At 28.9% G+C, this 25,556-nt stretch overlaps 1 protein-coding gene across 1 annotated transcript in view; it reads left to right on the top strand.

Moving 5' to 3' along the window:
- Positions 1–25,556, top strand: part of LOC113373429 — a 139,926-nt gene that overhangs the window by 22,451 nt on the left and 91,919 nt on the right. The window contains exon 2 of the mRNA XM_026613724.1: positions 18,370–18,539. Within this exon, the coding sequence (XP_026469509.1) occupies positions 18,370–18,539 (170 nt within the window). The remainder of the gene's footprint in view (positions 1–18,369; positions 18,540–25,556) is intronic.

Raw genomic sequence — 25,556 nt, 5'->3', positions numbered from 1 at the left:
TTCAATCTAGAATGATTTTGCAATGGATTAAGGATTAAGTTTAAAAATAAATTTTTACAAAATGGTAACTATTTGAGAAAAAGATCAATTTCTTACAACTATTTTGAGTTTCTCGATTTTTTTTAAATTAGTAAAATTGAAAATTTGGAGACAAGACTAGTATATGCTTTAGAGAAGTCTTTAAAAAAGATTCTTCAAAAATGTCAGGTAAATCGGTCCAGTAGAACTCTAGAAATGGTGGGCATCGTATTGTAAAAGACAGTTTTCAGAAAAACTCGTTTGAAATTTAGCAAAAGGAGGGAAACAGAAGAGGATTATCATGGTTGGACAGCTGTATCTCCAAAAATAGTTTGAATTTTTCAAAATTTTCTCGAACATATATTCTTAAATAGTTCTCACAAAAATATGAAAAAAAAGAAAAAGCTATTTTTTACACTAGAATATTCTTTACATGGAAGATATTATAATTTGAAGACCAAAGATAAAGTAATTTGAGAGTTATGTATATAAAACGAGTACTATTTATAAAGCAATCTTGTAACTGATTATTTTCTTGAGAAATCTGATGTGTATGTATAATCAATTTTCTACCCTGGAAGTGATAATTGTATATTAAATTGGTCCTGTTTTTTTTGTGGAACCAATGTATCAATAAAATAAATTATCTAATTGAACTTCTCTCTTTTCCCAGAAGGCAAATAAAGATCCTGTATCGAATTCTTTGCTTAGGTCTATAGCAAACTAATAAATAGCCCCAAGTAACCCTCTCAAAGAAAAATCACGAAAAAGTGATTTATTTAGAAGACCGTCAGCCTGCCGGGCAATTTTCCTTAAGTGTAGATACAATGCCTATCTCGGGTCCAATGTTATTCACTTTATTCCTGATACAACAATCGCCTATGTGTTTTCTAACCGGCACGTTTTCGGTTTTCGGCTATCCTTTGCCTAAAATCTACCTATATTATTATTCGGGTTTACTATATTATGCGGCCGCTCTTTATATAATTGGTTTAGCGGGTGTGGGTATTCAGAATTAATTTCATAGATGTGTAAATTCTCATTATTGCCATCCTTTTAGACTAGCGACATTTTATGCGGTGCCGACACTCAGGTGCTTTCATGAATATGTACATTTATATAGCCTATTATTGAAGAACTAGCTGAATCTGTATACGAGTAATGGGATCTGGGAATTGCTGTTTTAGACATTACATTTGGATATATTAGGGTCGTACTGAAATTAATGTGACGGGTATTACACTATAAAAATACTGCACGTGTAGCTGAAATTTACTCACCTGCGAGAAGTAAGAAATAGTTGGAATCACTAAAGCTCATGAAAAATTGAAAACTAGTGCGCTATAGCATTTACTTATACATATAAATAGAACATGAATTAAATTTGTTTATGAACTTTGGTGATACCTATAAAATATCATCAATTGCTTATTTTTAATAAGTAAATATCATATATATTTTTTTATTAATCATTCAGTCTTTACAACTTGATATTATATAGGTATCAATATATAAATGAAGGTCTATTCGAAGAAAATTGAATGTTCCATTATTATTGCATAATTTTGAATATATCTACATTCAGAATTTAAATTATCTCAAAAGATTATGCGGAGTATGGGTACTTTTAGAAATGTTCCGCGAGTTTCCTCAAACTTGATCACATACTTTAAAAGTTCCAAAGAGAATTTCCACATTAATGGTTTGCTCGTTTCTGTTCTCTCGCAAGTAAATATTCAATTCGACTTGAAAATTCGAATTCAATTTGTTACAACTGTAATTTCAATATAAAATTTGTGGTAGAAACCCACTAAGAGCATAGTAACAAAAAATGAATCTATTGGTGCATGGCATCGTTCCTTAAGACAAATTGCTAGAAAAATCAGTAATCAATAAATATTGATCAATGATTACTAATAATTGTTAAAAGTTTCAAATAGATAATTATAATCACTATATATTTTATCGTTCATGAAATATACAGTGACGATCTTATTGCTCAAAACACTTGAGAAAATTTACATTAGCAGGAGATGAATGAATGAATCCATCTGAGGGTATATTTCTTACGATTAGAATTACGCATTTAATCCTGAATTGTAATTTTAAAATTTATATTTGAAGTATAAAACTTTTTGAACATTTTAAAATTTGCTTGAACCGTATAAGTAAACTTCAAAAATTAAAAATCTTGGTAAGGAACCCAACAAAATTGCAACAAAAAATAGTACTCATTTTTACAAACTTTATAAAATATTTGAATCCCTTTTTTCCTCTCCAAAGCCACTTGACCTGCCTAATCAAAAATTTCAACAATTATTCATTTGAGTAAAATGTTTTTGAATTATTCAAATCGAGTACTCCGTCCTCTCAAGAACTGAATTACCGTTTTTGGCACTTTTTGCACCGTATCTTCGAAACGGCTGGACCTGTCTCTACCAAAAACTGACCAGCACGTCTTCTTATCAGTAGGAATCAAATGTTATTTCAATCGACGAAGAATTGTATCCAAACATACACACACATACATCCATTTTTTCTAAGGTATGCCAAAATGTTCAGAAACCTTCAAAACATGAAAATATGCAAAAAATTTCATTTTCGATTTTTTTTGCGATTACTATAACTTACCCTACAAGTTAATATTTGTAGAAATGATGACATTTTATTTGTGATAATCTTCAATGTTGTACTTTTCGCCTGATAGTATTATAATTGCCCAAAAATATTTTTCGTTCTGTCATAATGTATTTTGTATTGTATGAAAGCTCTTACATGACTTGCGACACTGGTAAAGCATTCGCCTCGATTTGCATTTTAATACAATGTCACACAGATTTCCGATGTCGGTTTTGAAAAGCGACATATATCTTTCGCGTTAACATAAGATTAATGCTATCTCTAAAGTATAATAAATATTTATTGAAGTAACACTCCGAAAGTTGTTGGTATCCTTTTTAATATTCTCACGTGCCAGATAAATAGAGCTTCTGTCTTTATAAATGGGTGCCCTGATTTCACGAATTTTTCCTCACCTTATATATATATATATAATATATATACATATACATATATATATATATATATATATATATATATATATCATCATCACATGGCACAACACATAATCTTTCTCAATATATCAGACGTTCACGTAATACTGCTGAAAGAAAAGACTCCTTCTTTGGCCCTTTATTGAAATAGAAGAGCCGAAGAATAAACGTTCGCTCACCGACTGCGACTTATTGAATTTGTGCGCAGAGTGCTCAGACGTGCTTTATCACTAACCTGATCTTGAATATACAGAAGCCACTTTGTAATTGAAGATGCCATCATCGTCTTTTTTCGACGGATATAAATTGCTGCCGGAGTGCCCGAGGAATGCCTTTGCCACATCTCAATTACGTAGGTAAAAAAACCTATTTGCCATCACGGAATCAGGATTTTATATTATTTATTGTACATTATTATTAATTTGTACGTTAATACGATTAGAATCAGAGCTCAGAATAATGTTTTGATAATTAATTTACGTTAGCTTGTTCCCAAGTGTTCTTAAGATCCGTATGTTGAAGGTATTCCCGAGCGTAGTTTCCTAATGCAGCAAAGCTCTTGCATTAGAAGTGGGCGAAATGAGGGCGTTTCAGGGGATATTTGCAAATCAAACCACGTAAATGCAACTCACGAGTTACTAGCAAAACTCTAGAGCTTCTTCTGATCTGAGCGTACTGAAGGAATTCGCTGGCGTTTGCCTTTCCTTACAGTTGGCAAAGTGCCAAATCTCTTTGAAATGAGCCAAGTCTCCTACAAGCAGGTGAAATATGAATAAGTCTCGCAATAATTTCAACTAGAGAATTATTATCAGGTATTTATGCAACGGCATTGCGGATGGTAATAAATAATTAAACGCCGTCGGCTTCGTGATTAATTAGATTTTCAATTAATAACTATCTCTGTAGTATGTTTCATTGAATCTGTGTGGGAGTAATATACTACAAATATTCTTCTGTGGATAGTATTATATAAATGTATTAAAATTGAATTTTTTGATCAATTAGGAAATACTAATTTTCTATCAGAATTATTAATATCAGAAAAATTTATATTTATATATAGTGCTTACGTATGTGTGTGCGAATACATCCGATTTGAATAATCCAGAAAAATTCGAAATTCGTGTGTTTGTGTGTGTGTGTGGATACAAATTTTCGTCGACGATTTCGCGAACACGGATTAACTGATTCAAATAATTAATAAAACATTCGATTTCTACTGATAAGAAGACGTACTGATTAGTTTTTGGCAAAGTCAGGTCTAGTCGTTTCTGAGATACGGGGCAAAAAGTGCCAAAAATGGTATTTCAGTTTTTGAGATAACTGAGCATCCGATTTAAATAATTCAAAAAACATTTTACTTGTATTGACAAAACGAACAACCTTTAAATTTTTTTAAAGGTAGGTCCATCGTCTCCGGAAATTTTATAAAAAAAGTAAAATATAATGCGATTTGGCGGTCAAAAATGAACATTAGAGATACGTACATTGTATTATCAAATATTTTATAAAGATTATAATAATAAGTATAAATTTTGTGTATATTTATATGGGTTCCATACCAATTTCAAAATTTCTCAAAAATCTAATTTTTTTAAAAAGTTGTGCAAAGTTTTTATTAATAATTTAGATTTTGGTAAGTAAAGTTTCAACAGTTCGCCTTAAGAAACTAAGCCATGCGCCAATAGTTTACTTGAATGTAACAAAAAAACTTAATGTAGCAAAGAAAAAAAAAGTTGGCAAAATACCTGCTATTTTTTATGTTATACATATATGACTGACATATATCAAAAACTTGTTTTCTCGATAAGTTCTGTCTGTCTTATATGTCAGATGCATTTTTGGAACAAAATTTTCAGGTTTTGTTCTTGATAGGGAGGTCAATTTCTAAATATATTGCAAATACATCGGACATCTGTGATTGAGGTGATCTTCTACCAAATCACGTATGTCAGATACATATGTCTAACTTCTGAGCATCAGACATGTATTACTGACATGGCAATTAACATGTTAATTGTAACAATTCAATATATTTGCAACAATTGCAAACAACAGCTGGCAATAGGCCATTATAAACGTAGAACATAAATATTACTTATTAATTGATTTTAAACTCAATTTTGCAGATACTACAGTTACTAAGTAAAATTATTGCTCATGGTTCACACTCCTCTCAAGGAAAATGTACCCTATATTTCTTTTCCTACTCCCAATATGTATTGACTTACAATGTTTTAGACATTAATGCTTCGAAATTCTATGCAAGCGCTCTCTAAATTTTGGATCGTGCTTTCTATAAAGTAGAGATAAGTACCCGATCTCTCCTCTGGAATATTTAATATCTTCCTGTGGTACGACCGCATCTTTAGAGCGTACTATGTTCATCGTGCCATATTTTCACAAGAAAATGTTTTTACCTCATATGAACGAAAATATTGCTTATGAGGGAAATTTTAGTGGTAAATTCAAAACCTCTGAAAATGATATAGGAATAGAGAAATATTTGAATCACACATTCTTGAAACAACTTTGGTACATTATTTTTTATCACCAATTAACAGTTACAACCAATATAATTTTTAGGAAACATGTTTTATGCAATAGGGGAGACTGGGTATGGTTGTGCCACTTCTTTTTTGATCAGCAATAATTTTTTTAATTAATCAGTTAGCTAGAAGTAAAAAAAAATTAAATGGTAATTTAAACATTTGTCTAGGAATAAATTCTGAAATGCTGTCTTTAAATACGGATGGATTAGTCTTAAATTAATGAAAATAAAACCAAAAAAAACTTAGTGAAAAAATCCGTGAATATATACCTTTGAATATTTTATATGAAAATGAAACCGTCCACACTCGAGGGACGATTGCGACAGATATAAAAATAGGTTAAAAAACAATTGCTATAAATAGCAAAATGGTTTATATAGATTTTTGATAATGCAATTTTCAAAGATACATAACACAAAACAAAGCTTATGAATATAATATAATAATAGGTATATAATGAAACATAATTTTTAAACACGAAATCTATGTGAAACCTATTGTTTCCTTGTCGTGAATTTTCTTTTCCTTTCTTTTTTTGTATTTTGTCTTAGTTAAATTAGATTTTTTATCTTATCTGTTTGAATTTTACTCAAAAACGACAAGAAGTTAATTACACAATATATAGATGTCACAAAAAATAAAGCTAATTGCTGGTAATTAACTAATTATGTTTAACTTATAGCATAATAACAAAGTGTATACAAAAGTTATGAATAAGACAGACAAATCGAACAAAAAACTTGCTTTTGGCTTTTAAAAATTAATTTGGTCTACATGTCATGGTAATGATATGGAGTTTTAGCTGACTCAATGCAATAATGGAAACTTGTTCGAACAAACATACTTCATCTTTCCTTTTATGAAAAATATGACTATAATATAGAAGTACTATAAAACGACGTTCTTAAACCTTCAGCATTGTGAATCGTAAAATACTAATTTTCTGTGAGAGTATTTTGGTATAATGACAAAAAAATTATGAACTGCAAAAACTTATAATAGAAGTTTTTAGATTTTAATCTTTATTACTTAAACTATAAAGTGAACTCTAAAAGCAGAAAGTATTTTTTTATATTACTTCCATAAACTACTGAATTTATAACGCCTTTAATATTTTGAAAATTAGATAACCAATTTTGTTCCAAGTCATCAACTAACTTAAAAAAAATTTAAATGTTATATTCAAATATATTTTTATTACAACGACTATGTGTATTTTTATGAAAAATATTGAATATAAATTTTACATTGAAGATCAAAAAATATACGCTGTGAACCATTTCATCTGTCGTTAAAATTAGAGTAATGAATAAATATAAAACAAATTCATCTGTTAAAAATTAGAGTTATTAAGTAACCAATTAAATAAAATAACCAATTTTGTTTCAAGTCATTAAGAAACTGAAGTTTCAAAATTATGAAGCACAATAAATTAAGTGTAAATTTTTAAAAAAAATATTTGAATGCTATATTCAAATATATTTTTAATGAAACAACTATGTGTATTTTTATGAAAAATATTTATTATAAATTTTACATTGAAAATCAAAGAATATACATTGTGCACCATTTTATATGTCTGTGTAATGAATAAATATTCATAAAATTAATTCATCTGTTAAAAATTAGAGAATCCAATTTTGTTCCAAGTCATTAAGAAACTGATGTTTCAAATTATGAAGCATAATAAATTTAGAGTAACTTTTAAAAAGAAATATACAACAACTATGCGTTTTTTCATGTAAAATATTGATTATAAATTTTACAATACTATTTGGTTTATGTAATCTCAGATCCAGTTCATATAGGCACAATACTCGTAGCATGAGACAATTTTCTATATATAGCTAAGAAACAGCTAGGATCTGGTTTGGTCTGGTCTGGTTCAAATAATGTTTTAAAATATTCTGAAATGCTCTTGAGAAATTAGAGTGATGCCTATTACAACTAATTTTAGTACTTTTCCATGCATCTTCTGGTGGTATAATAGGCAGTTGTCATCCCCATTCGTCTGCCTGAATGAGACATTCTCCTAGACGTTCAGGTATTCTAACAGAGGACTACAATCAAAGCAAAGTCCGTACGTGATTGTAATTTGTGATCGCATTTCCATTGTCACCAAAGTACCATCGTTCACAATAATGCACGAGACTCTTCTGTAATAAATCAGTTTCAGGTCTAAAAATCATTAGATCGTTTTCCTATCCGACAGCAATCCCCAAATACTAAATGAATTATTAGTAGTTACTATATAAACTGTTAGCATACCTTAGCCATTCGCATGTGTATAATCATAAATATATTTTCCTGTAAACAGTGCAGATATATTAAAGTGTAGGCTTTAGCGTTTGCTCGGGGCAATGAATATAAATTTCCATGTTTAATATCGAGATATATAATATACTAACCAAAGCCGCGAAAATTGCTTATGTAGCGTTAGCATAGAGGAAACTGCAGAGCCCATTATATGGCATATTTATTACCAATTCCAAACTGGCGCACGTTGAATATAATTTTATGATGCCATACAATGAGTTCTGCTAGTATCTAGTATGTCTATAAATAGTAATTATTAATTTTGCACATTTGATTTAGTCGGATGGTAATTATAAAATTATATTTATTGCGCTTGTTGCTATAAATTGTTATGCCATAAATTTGTTTGTTCATATCGTAGTCATCATTTTATAAGTACTAATTTAATAATATGTATTATTTTCTATTGGTAATTTATGGAAATTCTAGTTATAAATGTTGCACAGATTTATTACCATTTTACAAGCAACCATTTACTTATATACCATTTTAAGTTATAGTACATTTATTATGCTATATAATTCTTAGAAATCAGTTTCTTAATGACAAGAAACAAAATTGGATATCTAATTTTTTAAAGATAAAAAGCGTTATAAATTAAGTAGTTTATGAAAGTAATATAAAAAAATATTTTATGCTTTTAGAGTTCACTTTATAGTTTGTCATAAAGATCATAATCTAAAAACTTTCATTACAAGTTTTTGCAGTTCATAATTTTTTTGTCATTATACTAAATTACTCTCACAGAAAATTAGTGTTTTACGATTCACAATGCTGAAGGTTTAAGAACGTCGTTTTATAGCACTTTCATATTATAGTCATTTTTTATATATATTTAGTTTTTTTTATTATATTGGCTTTAGTTAGATACGCCACAACTTGTCAGCATTCTTTCCTAAATGTAATTATATATATAGATAGCAGAATAAAATTAAAATTAAAAAAAAAAATAGTTATATAAAATATTTTTTTTTATCTATTGTAGTTTTTGCCATCGCTTTAATAAATGATATTTAGATTATAATTATAAAAATATATCTGGGGTAAGGTTTTTCAAAAGTTTGTATTCATTTCCTCAAATATTTAATTTTTATACATCGTACCTTCAGTACCAATTAATTAGCAAGTGTAAATCAAAGAGAGTATGTATATGTTCAATCAATAATTTCCTGGCTTTCATAATAAATATAATATAGTTCTTTTCCGTTGCTAGGCTATTTTCTGAGGCAAGAAATATGATAATATAAAGTTCTTCTGTTGCTCGTAAATTTCGCATTTCTTAGACATTGGTAAATCGAGCTAAAAAACAATTTCGGGAAATGTTTGCGGGCAACCCGCGGAGCAGCCGGGCGTGCAGAGCAAACGGAGAATAAAAGATAATAAACTCAGTGACCCATTTGTATAACTTCTCAAATAACGATGAACTCGTTCAAAGTCAAATTATATCTCAGATTATTCTTTAATATCAGACATTATATAGATTATTTCTTTAATAAATGCCTTAAGCTATTATATAGGGGTATCATCTGCGGGTAAAAAGATCCACCACTGTGGTAAAATATTTTTTTATATTATACAATATATATATAATATAATTGAGCTATAAGTCAGTTATTTCATTTCTCAAAAATCCATCTCTGCATGTAGGGCATGGACGCATTGTCATAATATGCAGGTCAATGTCACCATATCAATAACCTTAGATATCAGACGCTCTGAATTTATGGCGTCCGTGAACGTGATCTGCTGTTTTATACTCGTCTCGTGCCAAATTCTACATAAAGGACAATGAAAAAAGACATTAACGATTCTTTTCATACGAAAATCCACATTAGTCACATGTAGACGATTTGGGAATCTCATGGGGAAAATAAACTTCATCTGGTAAAAACATTTATCCTTAGGAGATTAATTAGAAACTCCGATTTTTGTTTATGTATACTATAAAACACACTTAAAATTAAATCATTATATGGGCTCGTCCGTAGATAAGCGGTTAAGAGCGACGGGACTTGTTTCAGAGGTCCCGGGTTTGATACCCACTTCGAGCAGCCTGTTGTCAGGCAGCAGTGACAACGATTTTCACTTGAAAATATAGATAGCAATATGTTTCCAAGTGAAAATAGCCCTTGCCCGGCATTGCTGCACCAATAAAATGTCAGCCCTATTAGATTAATTCTAATAACAAAATCATCAAATAGGGATGGATTAACCATTGGGTTACCATCTAAAAAAATATGAAGGAAGGAGAAGTTTCCGAGAGGCCCAACAGCTCATAGGACGTAAGATTCTGATTGCTGTTCAAAAATAATTTAAAAAAAATCATTATATATATATATATACATATATGCTTTAAAATAAATATTGATAAGTTTACCCCAGCCTGGACATATACCATTGCTTTTTTAAATATTCATATTTTGATCATATCAATAGTGAGAGGCAGAACAAATTCTCTTTTCCATTTTCACATACCATATTTTTTTATTAAAATATTTTGAATATTTGTGAATATTTTAGGTTATTTGTTACCAGTATTCGATGAAAACTTTGAATTATTCAAATTGTTCAAATTGCATGGGATGTTATGGAATGTTTACATGATTTTCATACATACATTTATCTTACTGAAGGAAAATTAAAATGATCGTAATAGTGAAATGAAATATGAACAAACAAAACACTTTTTGTATAGATTACGTATTTTTTATATTATTTTATAAATTTCTTTATAATTATTACTGTTTACGGACCCTAAAAGTTTCAACAAGGTACAAAAATTGATTGTCATTTTATTTTTAAATTGGTTGTGATAACCGAAAATTGATTAAATACCGTTTATAAGAGTAGTCAGATTATCATATTTTGATCGCTATATACCATGAATGCTATAGCATCCACGCCAAGTATTTAACTGCTCTATTTGCAATATTCTTGCCAAAGCTAGTTAGTGGCTGAGATAGGAAAGGATGAAATAATTTTATAATATCTATATAATCTGTTAGTCATTGCCTTGACTAACTTGATAATTACAAAAATATAAAGGTTATATGGAATTAAATTAAAAAAAATATTTGAGTTTAAAATTTGAATACTATATCATTTATGTCATTCTGAATTACAATATGAATATGAATATGAATGCTATATCATTCACGTGTTAAAAAATCCTCACTATTTATATTCCAAGGATCAAATTATCTATTAAATTTTATATAATTGCTTTATTATTATATCTGGAAATTTCAAAACTCCAAATTAGTTTTGAAGCATCAAAATAATTTCCTCGACATTTTTCCCAAAGCGACTTCTGTAGAGCACAATTAGTATTTCGTCAGAAAACATTGAAGAAACTTTTCAAATTAAAATTCCACGAATTCTCGCAAGAAGAAAATGACATCCTAAAACCAGGTTTAGAATGCAATCAACTTTTTAAATTGAATGTTATAGGAGTTTGCCTCTTAAATTGGAGATGGCTTTGGGAGAGGAATTATGATACTCGTATGGGGGATCAGAAAGTCATCGAAATAAAATATATATTTGTAATTTATAATTTTTTATATATTCTCTGGTTTTTCTCATATATTTCAATAAGTGATTTATTAAGCTTTTGATCAAATTTCAGATTTGATCAGAGTTATTGACGATTAAATTTCACTTTAAAATATTTATATTTTGCTTGTTATGATTTAGTTAAAATAATAAAGATCTTGCGCATTATTTCATAAATGATGAAATTCTCAAGATTTTATATAATTGGGAATAAGTAATTGAAACTAAATAAATACTATGATAGTACACTAAGTAAATACTATGATAAAACGCATTTATATACTCTATAAATATAATCATATTTAATTAAAAGTGCAATGAGTAATAACTATAAAATTGCAATGGTTATACTTTTTTAGAAGGAATTTATTTTTGAGTCCTGTTTACAATAGTAACTATCACGTAATTTACAAAAAAACTTACACCGCAATTGTACAATTACCTAAATAAAAAAATCATTTTATAATCCTCTATATTTTAAACTAAACTACTTATTTAAAATTTTTCTACATTTTAATGTAATTTAATTTTCTATATGTAATTCTATATTTTTACATTTTTCTAAGAAATAATAATTATATTTATATACATTATTATGGTTCTTCCTTAGAATAATGTACCGAATATTGTAAAATATTTAATGGTATATTAGTACGTAATGTCGTGAATATACAATATTAATCGTGGATATATTGTAATTACAAAAGTGAGTACCTACTGGGTTTAATTATCACATAAATGAACATGATGTAAACATGCAATAATATGTATTTATACTGATATACCACAGTTCAATGGTACCAAATTTTGATTAATATAGAACACCGGATTTTGATATTATTTTAGAGTTGTTCATATTTTAGAAAAATAGTGTTATAAAAAATCAAATAAATATAACTACAAAAGCCACCTCCAGGATCATCCATTGCCAAAGAACTACCAGGGAAAGATTGAAATAGAAATTCCAATTTAGAATTTGTAATATCTTTCATATAATATTTTGAGAACACTTGGTATCGTATTAAACATTCATGATTATGTCTAAATCCCCTGTTGACTGTGTTGGCGTATTTTAAAAAGAAAATCGCTAGGCTTTACAACGAGCTTTGCAAAGATGATTGATTACAACTGGAGCATAGTCAACGAAATTGCGTCCGTCAACACGAAAACATTCTGAATTTATAAGAAATTCCTCGAGGGATTCGTAGCACCTGAAATGGTGTTAAGTTGAAATTAGTAATATATTGAATTGAGTACTGGGACACCCTGTCATAAAAGATTCATAAAAAAAAACTTGTGGTGTATGGCATCGCGCCTTAAGGCAAATTGCTGGTACTTCCCGTACTGTAACAAATTGTTCGAGGAGAATTAAATGTTTTTAAACAGGTTATTTTAAATACTGTGACATTATCTAATATTTATAAGAATTATTTAAGCTAAATTACAAAGTTAAATTTTTTTATTCAAAGTATATAAGTGAGCTTTAGAGCTTTAGCCAGAAGTAAAATAAAATCTGAATTATTTTCAATATACAAAAAAGATTAAAAGAATATTTTTTTTCCAAAAGCAATTGATTTGTCAACACAAGTAGAAAGTTTTATGTATCATTCAATCCAGATGCTTAGTTCTCTCAGAAACTGCTATTTTTTGCATATTTAGCTCTGTATCTTCGAAGTGGCTGGACTTGCTTTTGCGAAAAACTAATAACTCTTCTCTAAATCATTTCAAATTGAATGTTTTTTGTATCACTCAAATCGGATACTTCGTTCTCTCAACAATCCGATTTCTATTTTTTGCACTCTTTGCTCCGTATCTCCGTAACGGCTGGACCATCCTTGGCCAAAAACTAATCAGAAAATTTCCCTATCAATAGGTATCGAAAGTTTTTTGAATTATTCAAATCGGTTGATCCGTGCGCCCGAAAACGTAAACGAAAAAATGCGGACACACAAAACACATACACATATCCATTTTTCCTGAGGTATGCCAAAATGATCAGAAACTTCTGAAACGTTAAGATATGCAAAAATTTTTATTTCTGATTTTTGGCTCATTACTATAACTTACCCTACGGGAAGTTAAAAATTATTCACGTGTTGTGAAAATTATGAGCTTTTAATTGCAACCGAGAGCTTTTGTAAAAATGTGTCTATTTTTCGATTATTTTGGTTATTTAAGCTTTGGATACGTAATCGTGAATAATATTTATTGGACCAAAGTTAAAAATAGTGACACAATTGGCCCAAGTTTTCAAGAATTAAGACTTTTTTGAACCATGAGTTTAAAATTCTCAAAATTAGTCGACATTGAAAGGTCTTCTTTAGAAAATATGCACTAAAATGTGTTGGCAAAAATCATCAAAAGCATTTAATCAGGATTATCTTTTACTCAAAAATAAAAAATAGCCATAAGATCTTAAATAAATTGTTAAAAAAGTAGATATCTCATTAAAGATAAACTAAAAAAAAATATCAGGATTGTAAAATGGTAAAAGACTGTGATTGAATACTGGGACACCCTGTGTCTCAGAACTCAACGTTAAGCAAAAACGCAGTGATAGTGTTAATCATGAAAAAAATTAGAATTAGACTAACGCAGTTTGAAAATTATGAGCTTTTGAGTGATATCTAGAGCTTGGGTCTATTATTCTGGTTATTTTTTAGCAATTTTGTTAATTCAAGCTTTCGATCTGTAATCCTAAATTACTTGGATCGTAGTTAAAAATAGTGATACAATTGAATTTTAGTTTAAAATTATAAAATAATCGACATCGAGAGGCTTTCTTAAAAAATCATTCACCAAAGTGTGTAGGGAAGTATCATCAAAAGTTGATAGTTTCAAGACTTGATAGTTTCTTAGTAAAAAAATTCAGGAAATAAAAATTGAGTAAAAATATCTCGCAAACTAATATAATATTATCACATCAAATAAATTAATTTTAAAGATCCTACTCCTCTTAACACCTGTTTTACAAAATGACCTACATATTTCTTCTACTAACTCCTAAGCCAGATGGTAGCATGTGAGCTCGGGAGAAAATTAAATGCTAAGAAAGATTGTGTGGCAGTAAACAATTTAGCCCAAGTCCTTGCGTAAAATGAATCACCGTCATTTCTGTTAACTTTTTCATTATAATTCTTTTCTTTTGCTTTCGTCGGCGACACAATAGACGACAAAATTGCAAGATGATATATTGTCACAGGCTGTTTCGGCGAGGTGGATATTGAGATTGCGAATATTTTTCAAATTTAATCCACAAACGGATAGAATTATTGTGCGATTATATTTTAAACAGAAAATGTCGAACTGATTTTTGCTCAATTTATGAGGAATGAAATTACTTTCAAAATTATGCCTCGAGATATTTTGATTGGCTATAGTATAATACATAATGATATGCAGAATTTGTTTTCATGGGTAGTTATAATTCTATCATATTTCTATTTGTATAATCATTTAATGAATTACCAAAGTTTATCATGTAAAATAGGCGCACAAATATTTTTTACAGTACAATTTATATATTTTTTACAACATTCTCGACTTCTTCATTTACAATCCTGAAAATGATTTTTGTAGATAGGTACTTATATATTAAGATTTTATTTTTCTAAACTAAATATTTGCATTTATATTATATAAATATATATATATATATATATATATATACTAGATGACCCGACAGACTTTGTCCTGTACCAATTTCTACAATTTTTTTAATATAATATACTAATATTTACCGCTTATCTAAAATTATATGTATTAAATCTTCAGTTTCCCATTTGTTGTTATAAAGTGAATTTTTTACGAATTTTAAAAATATTGTGGGAAGATTAGTAAAAGATGCAAAGAATTTATATATTGAAAAAAAATTTATATTGAAAATTTAATATCCAAATCTTTTGTTGGCGCCCCCTAAGGCGTGCGCTCGTATTTTTCGCATGCATCGCATTAAAGGTAGGACCTGCCTTGATCAATACTTAATTTCATATTTTAAGCGAATTAATTTGTCATATCCTGTTCATATGCGTATCATTAAATCTGCCATACATATACTGTCGTTTATATTATTTTAATTTCTGGCACATCTCAGCTGCTTTTTGGCGATAATAATGTAGACATTTCAATTTTATTCATAATATTGTCTAGGTTCATAAGTAAATTGAAATTTGTGGCAGATGATAGTTTTCATTTGTTTTCAATACAAACAATGACATATCGTTTTTTGCAACCTTTTCTATTTATTTTTATAATATCCCACATACATCCCAGAAAATCCAGTGAGTGCTTGTAATTTAATATGAACTTTATATAATAGCGACAAAGCTCACATTAATTCTACGTTTTAGTTAGAAAATGTTTGTATGAGAAAAAGAAAAAAGCTGTTTTTAGGGTTTTCCCGGAAATTATTCGATTTTTTCTCGCCGTAAGAACCATCCTTCATCAACGAACATTTAAAAAAAAGAATTGACCAAATTGTTGTTGAGTTTTGCGCTTACCAACACATTTTGCGATTCATTTTTATGTATAAGATATGTATAATATATATGTATGTTTATATGTATAAATGTATGTATGTATATATGTATATTAGTTACTCTTTCAAGAAATGTAGTTACCTCAACCTGTCACTTGCAATTCCATGCTAGTTGAATTGGTTTCGAAAATTATTCCCTCAGAATTAATTCTGATATGAACTTTATAGAAAACCTACGACAAAAGTTTTAAATGAAAATTGCAATCCATTACCTATCGTTCCCATTGAAGAAAGTTCGATTGGATATTCTGATAAATGAAAAAGCCATGAAGACAATGGAACGGAAGAAGTTGAGATGAAATACGATAATATTCTGGATGATATATTAAGCAGATCTTTAGTATTCGAGATTTATATAAGTTTTAAAGTCGGTTACTTGATGAATAATACGCGGCTGAAGAAGTTTTGATCTCTGAGTAATACGACTGAGGATATCTCACAAATTACTTTCGAAACTTCGTTTCTAATTTGTTTTATTAAAATTTTAATTTCACTCGAGGGAAATTATGAATTTAATACCTGTGAGGTATTCCACGGCTCATATTGAGGACGGAGATTTACTAAATTAGTAAAGTTACAACTTCGTGGTTTTGTAACGTAAAGCTTGAATCTTTTAGTAAGCATTTCTTTGAGCTACGTTTTATGGGACAGAAGTAGGTCAGTGGTAACTATAGTTGATTCTCATATATAAAAGCAATTTTAGATGTCATATCAGTCATGAATTGGAAATTACTTTTGTAAAATATTATGTGAGTGTTTTATTTATAATTAAAAATTTTATTTATAGGATGCAATGAGTAATATTAACTTCCGGTCTTGAATTTTAAATGTTTTTAAATAGATTATTATAAGTACTGTAACTTCGTTCATCATTCGTATTTTATAGACAAATTATAAGGGCTCATGAATTGTACGATAATATATGTTTGTATGGAAAGTAAATAAATGAAACTTGATCGGATTAAAAATATTTATTTCTCAGATATGCCACAATGTTCAGAAACCTCTGTAACGTGAAGATATGTAAAAATTTACATTTTCGATTTTTGGACGATTATTAACTTACCCTACGGGCTATTTAGATAAAATTTTCACCGGTATATTGCATTGACACGTGCTTGTATGCCCTAAAATTGTATTTTATTATTTCAAATTTTAATGAATTGATAATGTTTGACTCATCACATCACAAAAGCAACTTTTCACACCAATTTTGACTACAATATTTTCTCAAACTTCTATAAATTTTCAACATTAAACTATTTGTTGTAGAGCCGTAACATTTTAGTATGTTTTATAAGACCATGATATATATATTGTCAAAAAAGGTTCATAAAAAGCAGCAAATTTTTAATTAATTAATTTCAACAATTAATTTCAAGAAAAAGTCTTGATAGATTTTTAGCTTTTACTGAAAATTAATCAATTCAATTTTTATATATATTTCAAACAACTTATAAAATCTGTAAATATATTAATTATAGTGCACAAACACGTGCCTATATGTCTAAAAGCGTAGCCCATTATTTTAACGAATTTATATAATTAAACCAACTTTTTAGGTTTTTACTATTCTAGACTTTTTGTTCAAACTTACAAATGTAAGATGCATCAAATAGCTTTGTCATTTTAAAAATTGATGCACCTGTTTTTGCTGACATACACACACAGTAAAATCGGCTCATATACAAACACATATTTCGGATGTAAACTTTTCACTTTTACTAAAAACTAATCAATTAAATTTTTAAATATATTTCTAACAATTTAAAAACAAAATCTGGTCATCAATTAAAGAGAACACCCACGTGCTGATATGTCTTAAAAGCGCAGCTCATTATTTTAACGAATTTATATAATTGCGTCTTTACTATTTTAGGATTTTTGTTAAAACTGACAAACGCAAGATACATCAAATAGCTTCAAAATTAAAAAATTGATACATTCATTTCGTCTGACACAGATAAATCGGCTCACATATAAGTACGCATGCTTTTCCAGAATTTGGTCTCAAATGCTTCAGAATGACTTGAAATATTAAGAAAACAGTAAATCAAATTTTCTGGCTTACACCTAAACTTCTCCATCCGCAAATAAATATAATTTAATAAATTAACAATTAATATATTTATGTAAGGAAATTCCCCACTGGGGGAATTTCTAAAAGCCCTGTACCCGTCAGCTAACAACCCCATTGAACCCAAGGTTCAGATTGGTTATAAGAAATAAATAATAATAAAAAAAATTATACTTTGTTTTTAAAAAGTATAAAGTACGTAAATATTAATTATGTATCTACATAGTCTAGTTAATTAAATTAACGTATAATTATTAATTACAGGTGGTGTTGTAGTTTAATTGTTGTATCCCTAATATGTGGACATTGTTTCGCGTTGCGATGTGATCGTACGCCGGACGGCAGTACAGCGCCTCGCCTGCCGGCTGATGGGCGGTTCAGATTGCGCATCCTGGGCAGTCCTGATAAATACTCACCAGGCGAAATTTATACAGGTCAGTGATAGATAAAAATTATAGATTCATGGGCATCACATCTGTCTTTGTTCATTCTGATTTATATTTGGAGACCAGGGGCGTAGTCGAAATCTAATAATAAACTAACTAGTTGGTTTGGTATTTAGCCTTGAGACAAGTTACATGAACTTCCCGATATGTGTAAATAATCGGCTTAATCTATAAAAAATAATTTAATTTATGAGTGATTAGAAGTATTCCGAGTGGATTTATTACACATGATTGAAAACGAACGAACACTTTGACTCGGAGTATTTTCTTATAGCAAATTTTCAAAAATCACCAGTTTTTATAATTGAACCAGTTTCCATAGGACTTTAATGGTTTCTATGTTCATTAAAACCAAGTACTCTATCGTTATACCAAGTAAATCGTCTAATTTTAATTTTAACAAACGTCAAAAAAACTTTTCTTTTTATCAAACTTTGATGAATTTTCAAAATTAAACTACTTGTCGTAAGGCTGTACTAATTCAGTAAGTTCTATAAGACCATAGGATATATCTCGCCAAAAAAAGTTCCATAAAAATCGGCTTAATTTTTTTTCAACAGTTAATTACAAGAAAACGGCTCGGTAGATTTTTACCTAAAACTACTCTATATCATTCCCAACTAATATCTTTCGAACAGTTTTTGATTTTTTAAAATCGATTCGGTAGTATGAGCTTAAATGTGGACGAAAAGTTTAACACTTTTTTCCAAATTACAAAGAAACGGCTCGGCAGACCGTCTCAAACTGACAAATTATAGTCAGTCCTCATTGAGATACATCAAATGGCCTTTAAATTTCTGAAATCGGTTCAGGCGTTTTTGAGCAAACGTCGATGAAAGTTCTAATTTTGACAAATGCCAAAAAGACAATACTAATTTTTGCAAACTTTGACGAATTTTCACAACTAAACGAGTTTTCGTAGGGCCGTAATATTTTAGTATGATCTAGAAGACTATGGTATCTACCGTCAAAAAAGTAATAAGAAAAATCGTCGATTTTTTTTTTAAATACTTTATTACAAGAAAACGGCCCGGCCGATCTTTACCAAAAACTAATCAGCACGATTCCCAAGCAATATCTTTCAAACGGTTTTTAAATTTTCAAAATCGATTAAGAAGTGCGGGCTAAAACGTGGACGAAAAATTTTTCACTTTTCTGCGATTTACAAAGAAACGGCTCGGCCGATCGTCACACAAAACTCAGAAACGCTAGTACTCATGGCGATACATCGAATGGCTTTTAAATTTTTGAAATCGGTCCAGCTGTTTTTGAGAAAACGTCGATTTACGGCAAAAAAATCTGTTCACACACACGCACACACACACATACTTTTTCCAAATTTGGTCTCATTCGATTCAGGATGGCTTGAAACGTCGAGAAAACATAAAATTAGCGAATCGGATTTTTTGATGAAAACATAAACTTCTCCTTCGGGATTCGTGGACATCACATCTGTCTACATTCTTTCTGATTTATATTTGGAGACCAGAGGTGTAGTCGAAATCTAGTAATAAAAAGTTATTATTTATTAAATGAATAATCCGCACCATCTGTCGAACCTACACAATATTGTCTCATCTTAATTTATATCTCAAAAGCCAGACTATTATTATGAGCTTTTCCTACTGGTGTGTATCTTAAAAGCTTATGCTAAAGTAATACATCTCAGGGCGTAATTACAGGATACGATATCTTTCCGCGCTCGCTGATATTGTTTGATTGCGCATGTAAACCATTTCGCCGGAGATGAAATATCGCGCCGAGATAAGAAGAAATTTAATTTAAATTTCAAAGCCGAATCTTTGCACTGATATTGCAAACAACATTAAGAGGTCGTGATTAATGAGCGTGTTCAGGTTGACGAAAAAATTAAAAGAATAATTTTTAGGGATGGTGTAAGAAGAAAGCAAACTTCCTTTTGGTGATATATAAGAAAATCCTTTTTGTGTAGTTCAAATTTTACGTTATACGAAACTTATGTTTTTAATATTAGTAGTTTAGTTAAAAATCCTAAAACTAATGTATCTAATATATAATTCTTAGTTCCATAAAACTGCCCAGAACGTAATAATTTAATTTGAAAGCAAAAATTTAAGGAAAGTAAATATGAAATATAAAAACTAAGTGAAATATAAAAACAAGTGGTTTCCCAATTGCAGGTAAAATATCAAAATTTTCAATCATATATAATAAGTTTATTTTCAAATATTTGAAGATTAACTTTTTTTTCCCCAAAGTTTTAATAAGTTTATTTTTAAATATTTGAAGATTGTAATAAACTATTAGATCAATTTCATGCCAATTACAAACTAGTGGTGTATGGCATCGTGCCTTAAAGCAAATTGCTGGAATTTCCCGCACGCTAACTAAATGTTCGAGGATTATCAAATGTTTTCAAATAGATTATTATAAATACTGCAACATTGTCTAATATTTATAAGAATTATATAAACTGAATTACAAAGTTCAAATTATTTGTTTAAAGTATATAAGTGAGTTTTAAAACTTTAGCCAGAATTAAAATTAAAATCTGAATTATTTTCGAAATACAAAAAAAATCCCTAAAGCAATTATTTTGTCAACACAAGCAGAAAGTTTTCTGAATCATTCAAATCGGATGCTTAGTTCTCTCAAAAACTGCAATTTCTTGTAAATTTAGCTCTGTATCTTCAAAATGGCTAGACCTGCCTTTGACAAAAACTAATCACCACTTCTGCCCATCATTACGAATTGAATATTTTTTGGATCATTCAAATCGGATACTCCGTTCTCTCAAAAACTCGATTTCTATTTTCTGCACTTTTTACTCCGTATCTTTGTAACGGCTGGACCTGCCTTGGCCAAAAACTAATCAGCACATCTCCCCATCAATAGGAATCAAATGTTTTTTGAACCATTCAAATCGGTTGATCCGTGCGCCCAAAAATGTGGACGAAAAATTGCGGACACACAAAACACACACACATCCATTTTTCCGAAGTATGCCAAAATGTTCAGAAACCTCTGAAACGTGAATTTTATGCAAAAAAAATTATTTTTAAATTCTGGCCCATTACTATAACTTGCTCTAAGGGAAGTTAATAATGTTAGGTGCAAATTGTTCAGTAGATATGTTTTATTATTAACTAACTATTTTCTTGAGATTTGTTTAAATTCTGTTTATTATACTGTTTAAATTCACCATCGTATCTAATAAAATTAATCACGCAACAAATATTTCATATACAAAGTATCATTTATAAAAATATTATTTTCATCATATTATGCAAATATATAATTCTTATAAATTATATACACGGTCTTCTATCTGAACTAACAATAAGTTTATGATATCTTGATTCAAAAACTTGCACATGTTCCTACAGTTGTAGCTCTAACTTTTAATGCAAAAACTTCATGAGAAGAATATACTACCGTGCAAATAATTGTTTGTAGTGTCAGGTTTGCGGAATGAAACTTATGTAATACAACGCGCTTTGAAAATTTGCAGACGGGAATAGATATCTACTGGAAATAAGGGAAAAGACAGATATAGTAAAGTACTTTTGAAAATGCGATATGTAATAGAAATATGTTAAAATTTAATGAATAATACGTTGCTAATTAAACAAGGTCTTTTAAAAAAAGTAGCAAACTAAGGTTTTTGGTTAAATACAAGCCTATGATCATTATAATACGTCATGTAAATTCTTATACGCGCAGAATTGATTTACAAGTAAAAGCCCCTATAGGTTTCTAATTACCTATAGTGGTTCTTCATATTCTAAAGCTACTTGTTTTAAATGAATTGTTAATGCTCCTTCTGGATCTATACCCAGTTAATTATTCCGATGACTGAACTGAAAGTACGGTAATCAATTATCGAGCACTCTATTCGCATTTGCTCCTTGCAGCTGCGGTCTGATTTTCATTAACGATATTTATAATAGTCACAAGTATCAATTACCAAGATATTTAATCAAAAGACATTTTTCCAGTACACTTTTTATTAAATCTGATACATTTACCCAAGTTCGTTATTTTATGTATACAGATTTAAGCCTGCAGTAAAATATGAATTATAAAAAAGTAATGTACTCTGAACAAACTCTTTGTAGAATTTTTTGCACACATTCGTATATTTGCATAAACCATTCCGCTACTCGGCTGTGCTAACAAATCGCGAAAGAACGTTTGCTAACGAGCGAGCAAGAATCCAAAATCAACACGCTTTCGAAAATTTCCATGTTATCTGTAAAACTCTTGTCTGCGTTATTCATCGTTCGAAACACTTGAGATGATAATATTGTTTATACACAGGGAAATGTTATTATTTCCGGGGTAAGGTGGATAAATATTTAACGTTATGTAAATTGGCGCTTAATCTCTATCGAAAAATAAATCTTGGTTACAGAAAATCATTGCAGAACTTTCTATATCACTTCCATTGTATAATATATCACTTTAAGAAAAATTTGTCATTTAACATTCAAAATGTAGAAAGTTATCTATTTTCCAATAGTTTGTACCCAGCACGGTAAGCTTTTAATACAATTTGGGTGATTACTAAATATTTTAATGATGGGCTTATATCGTATGTGTTTATTTCATTACTTTCATACTTTGTACCCTTTAATGAATATTTTAATGAGTTGCATACACTCTACCTACAACTAACTATTTTAATGAAGGCTTTACGTCGTGTGGAATCATTTTAGAAGTTGCACATCATGTACTTGGTACACCAGCAAAGTCTAAAATTTTCAACAGATCTAAAAATAATACTAACATTTATATTAATCATACACAATAATGATTTAACTACCCAATATATTTATTAGATACTACAACTAATGATATAAATAATAGTGGTATAAAAATTAATTAATTTATTGAAACTATTCTAAATTAACAGATTTTTTTAAATTGGATCTATATGCTATTTGTGTGCATTATTTATTTGTTGTTTTTAAACATTTTTTTAAAAATAATTTTTCTCGAAACTATGTATGACCTGTATGATAAAAGTACATGGCGTCTCCACCGGAAAATTGAGCTTTAAAGCTCCGCATACGTAAAATTGATTTCTTTGAAAAATAAACATATTGAATAATTTTTTTAACGTTAAATCATCAATTTTAAATATGTTAATTAATTTTGCTTAAATATTATCAATTAATTCAATATATGCAAGCTGTACACTTAAGAAATATCGATCAAACATCGTATTATCAAATAATTGAATTAATTCCTAAAAATATTATAGGTGTATAACCAGAACTAGATTTTGATCAGATAATCATCACTTCTTAAAAATCTATTTGTTTTTTGTTGTAACACAATTCAAAGTATGTTAGTGATTCAAATTTAAATTTTCTGTCACGCCTTAGTATCACTTAAAGCTTGCCAATTCCATTGCTAATAAATAGATGAGAATATTATCTAGTAATTAAATTTCCTTATATCGTTAGTATAAATAAGATGTCTAATCTCGTTTCCGCATCTCATTGTTACTGCCGTGCTATGGCAGTGCGATTATCCGTTCTTAATCAGACTTGCTCGGTAGCTGTCTTTTAGTATATGAGCTGATGGAACTTGAGAAAGGCAATTATTTAAGATTGCAGTCTAGGTAAAATATACTCCTTGTTAATCATATTTATTATAGATTTTTATTTTTTCGCTTTTACGCTTAATTGTGACTAGATTTTTGGAGTATTTTAATTATTGCACAAATTCTATTAGTTATTACTTTATATTATAAAAGTCATAATTTTTATATGATAGTATAATATCAAACCATGTATTTTTATCATAGACTTCATTATTAAATTTGATAGAAATTATTTTCACAAAATTCAAGCATACATAATCAAACATACATATTATTGAAAAATATAAAGCTTTATGATGTATCAATTTTTTCACACTACATAGACAAAAGTTTGGGAATACAAGAGCTATTGAAATCAAAGTTTGCGATCTAATAAAAATAAATACTTTAAATGTAGTTTAAATTAAATTCCATAGAATTTTCGCACATTTTCAGAACCTTAGCTCGTACTTCCATATAGGTCAAGTGAAAAGCTAGTACATGATATATGTTTTATTCATTGTTCAACCGTATTCTTTCGATTTTTAAAAGTAAAGTTTATAATGTTGCTTTTAACGGTATACTGATTATTCATGACTCATTTAGCATTCAATTCATCTTAAAAGAATAATAAATATAACAAAAGAATACTCTAAAACTCATCCTATATAATATTGTAATAAAGGTAAAATAATACAATAAAAAGTAATTATTATCTGAGTAATGCTTTTGTATATATGAATATTAAAATTTAGTTGATTTATTGCAATAGTTTTTCAATACAGAATGTTTCAAAATTATGCCACTTTTTATACATCAACCCTTTTTTATGTACACTGCAGCATTTTTTGTGTTTTCCCATTCATTGCTAGTATTGAAAATCATCACGCAAACTGAAGAAATATCGCTGACTGGTGTCACATTCAGGCAAAATCCAATCAAATCACATATCACTCACACATCTAACATGATTTTGTGAACAGGAGCTTTCAAAGATATATGATTCATTGTATTTCGAATCTAATATGGAAATTTCATCAAAATTTATTGAGTTACTGCCGGCACATGATGTTCACGGATATTGAATTATATAACTTTTTGTGAAAGGTTTTATTTTTAAAAGCTCCATAGTTTAGGGTACATAGTTATTAAATTTTTAATTGATTTAATAATGTATAGTTTTATTAAAGTTATTACTCCTAAGTATATTTGCAAAAAGCTCGTTACCAAATTGGCAACTCTCATAAAATATAAATGCTAGTAAATTTATAGTGCACAAAGCGAATGCAATTCCTCAGTTATTTATTGAGAAATGCATAAATGTTATTGCAAGAGTAAAATTACTTTTTTTAACTACTTTTATCGAGAAGCTCGTCTACAAATGTTTAGGATATGTGAAAACGTATTACTCCAGAAATAGAAAAAAATACTCTCAG

Source organism: Ctenocephalides felis, unplaced genomic scaffold (assembly GCF_003426905.1).
Source record: "Ctenocephalides felis isolate EL2017-DRISC unplaced genomic scaffold, ASM342690v1 CF-g0.4_SCAFFOLD_01604, whole genome shotgun sequence".
Taxonomy (NCBI): Eukaryota; Metazoa; Arthropoda; class Insecta; order Siphonaptera; family Pulicidae; genus Ctenocephalides; species Ctenocephalides felis.
Note: the sequence above shows the minus strand (reverse complement) of the source record. Positions and strands in the feature narration are given on the sequence as shown.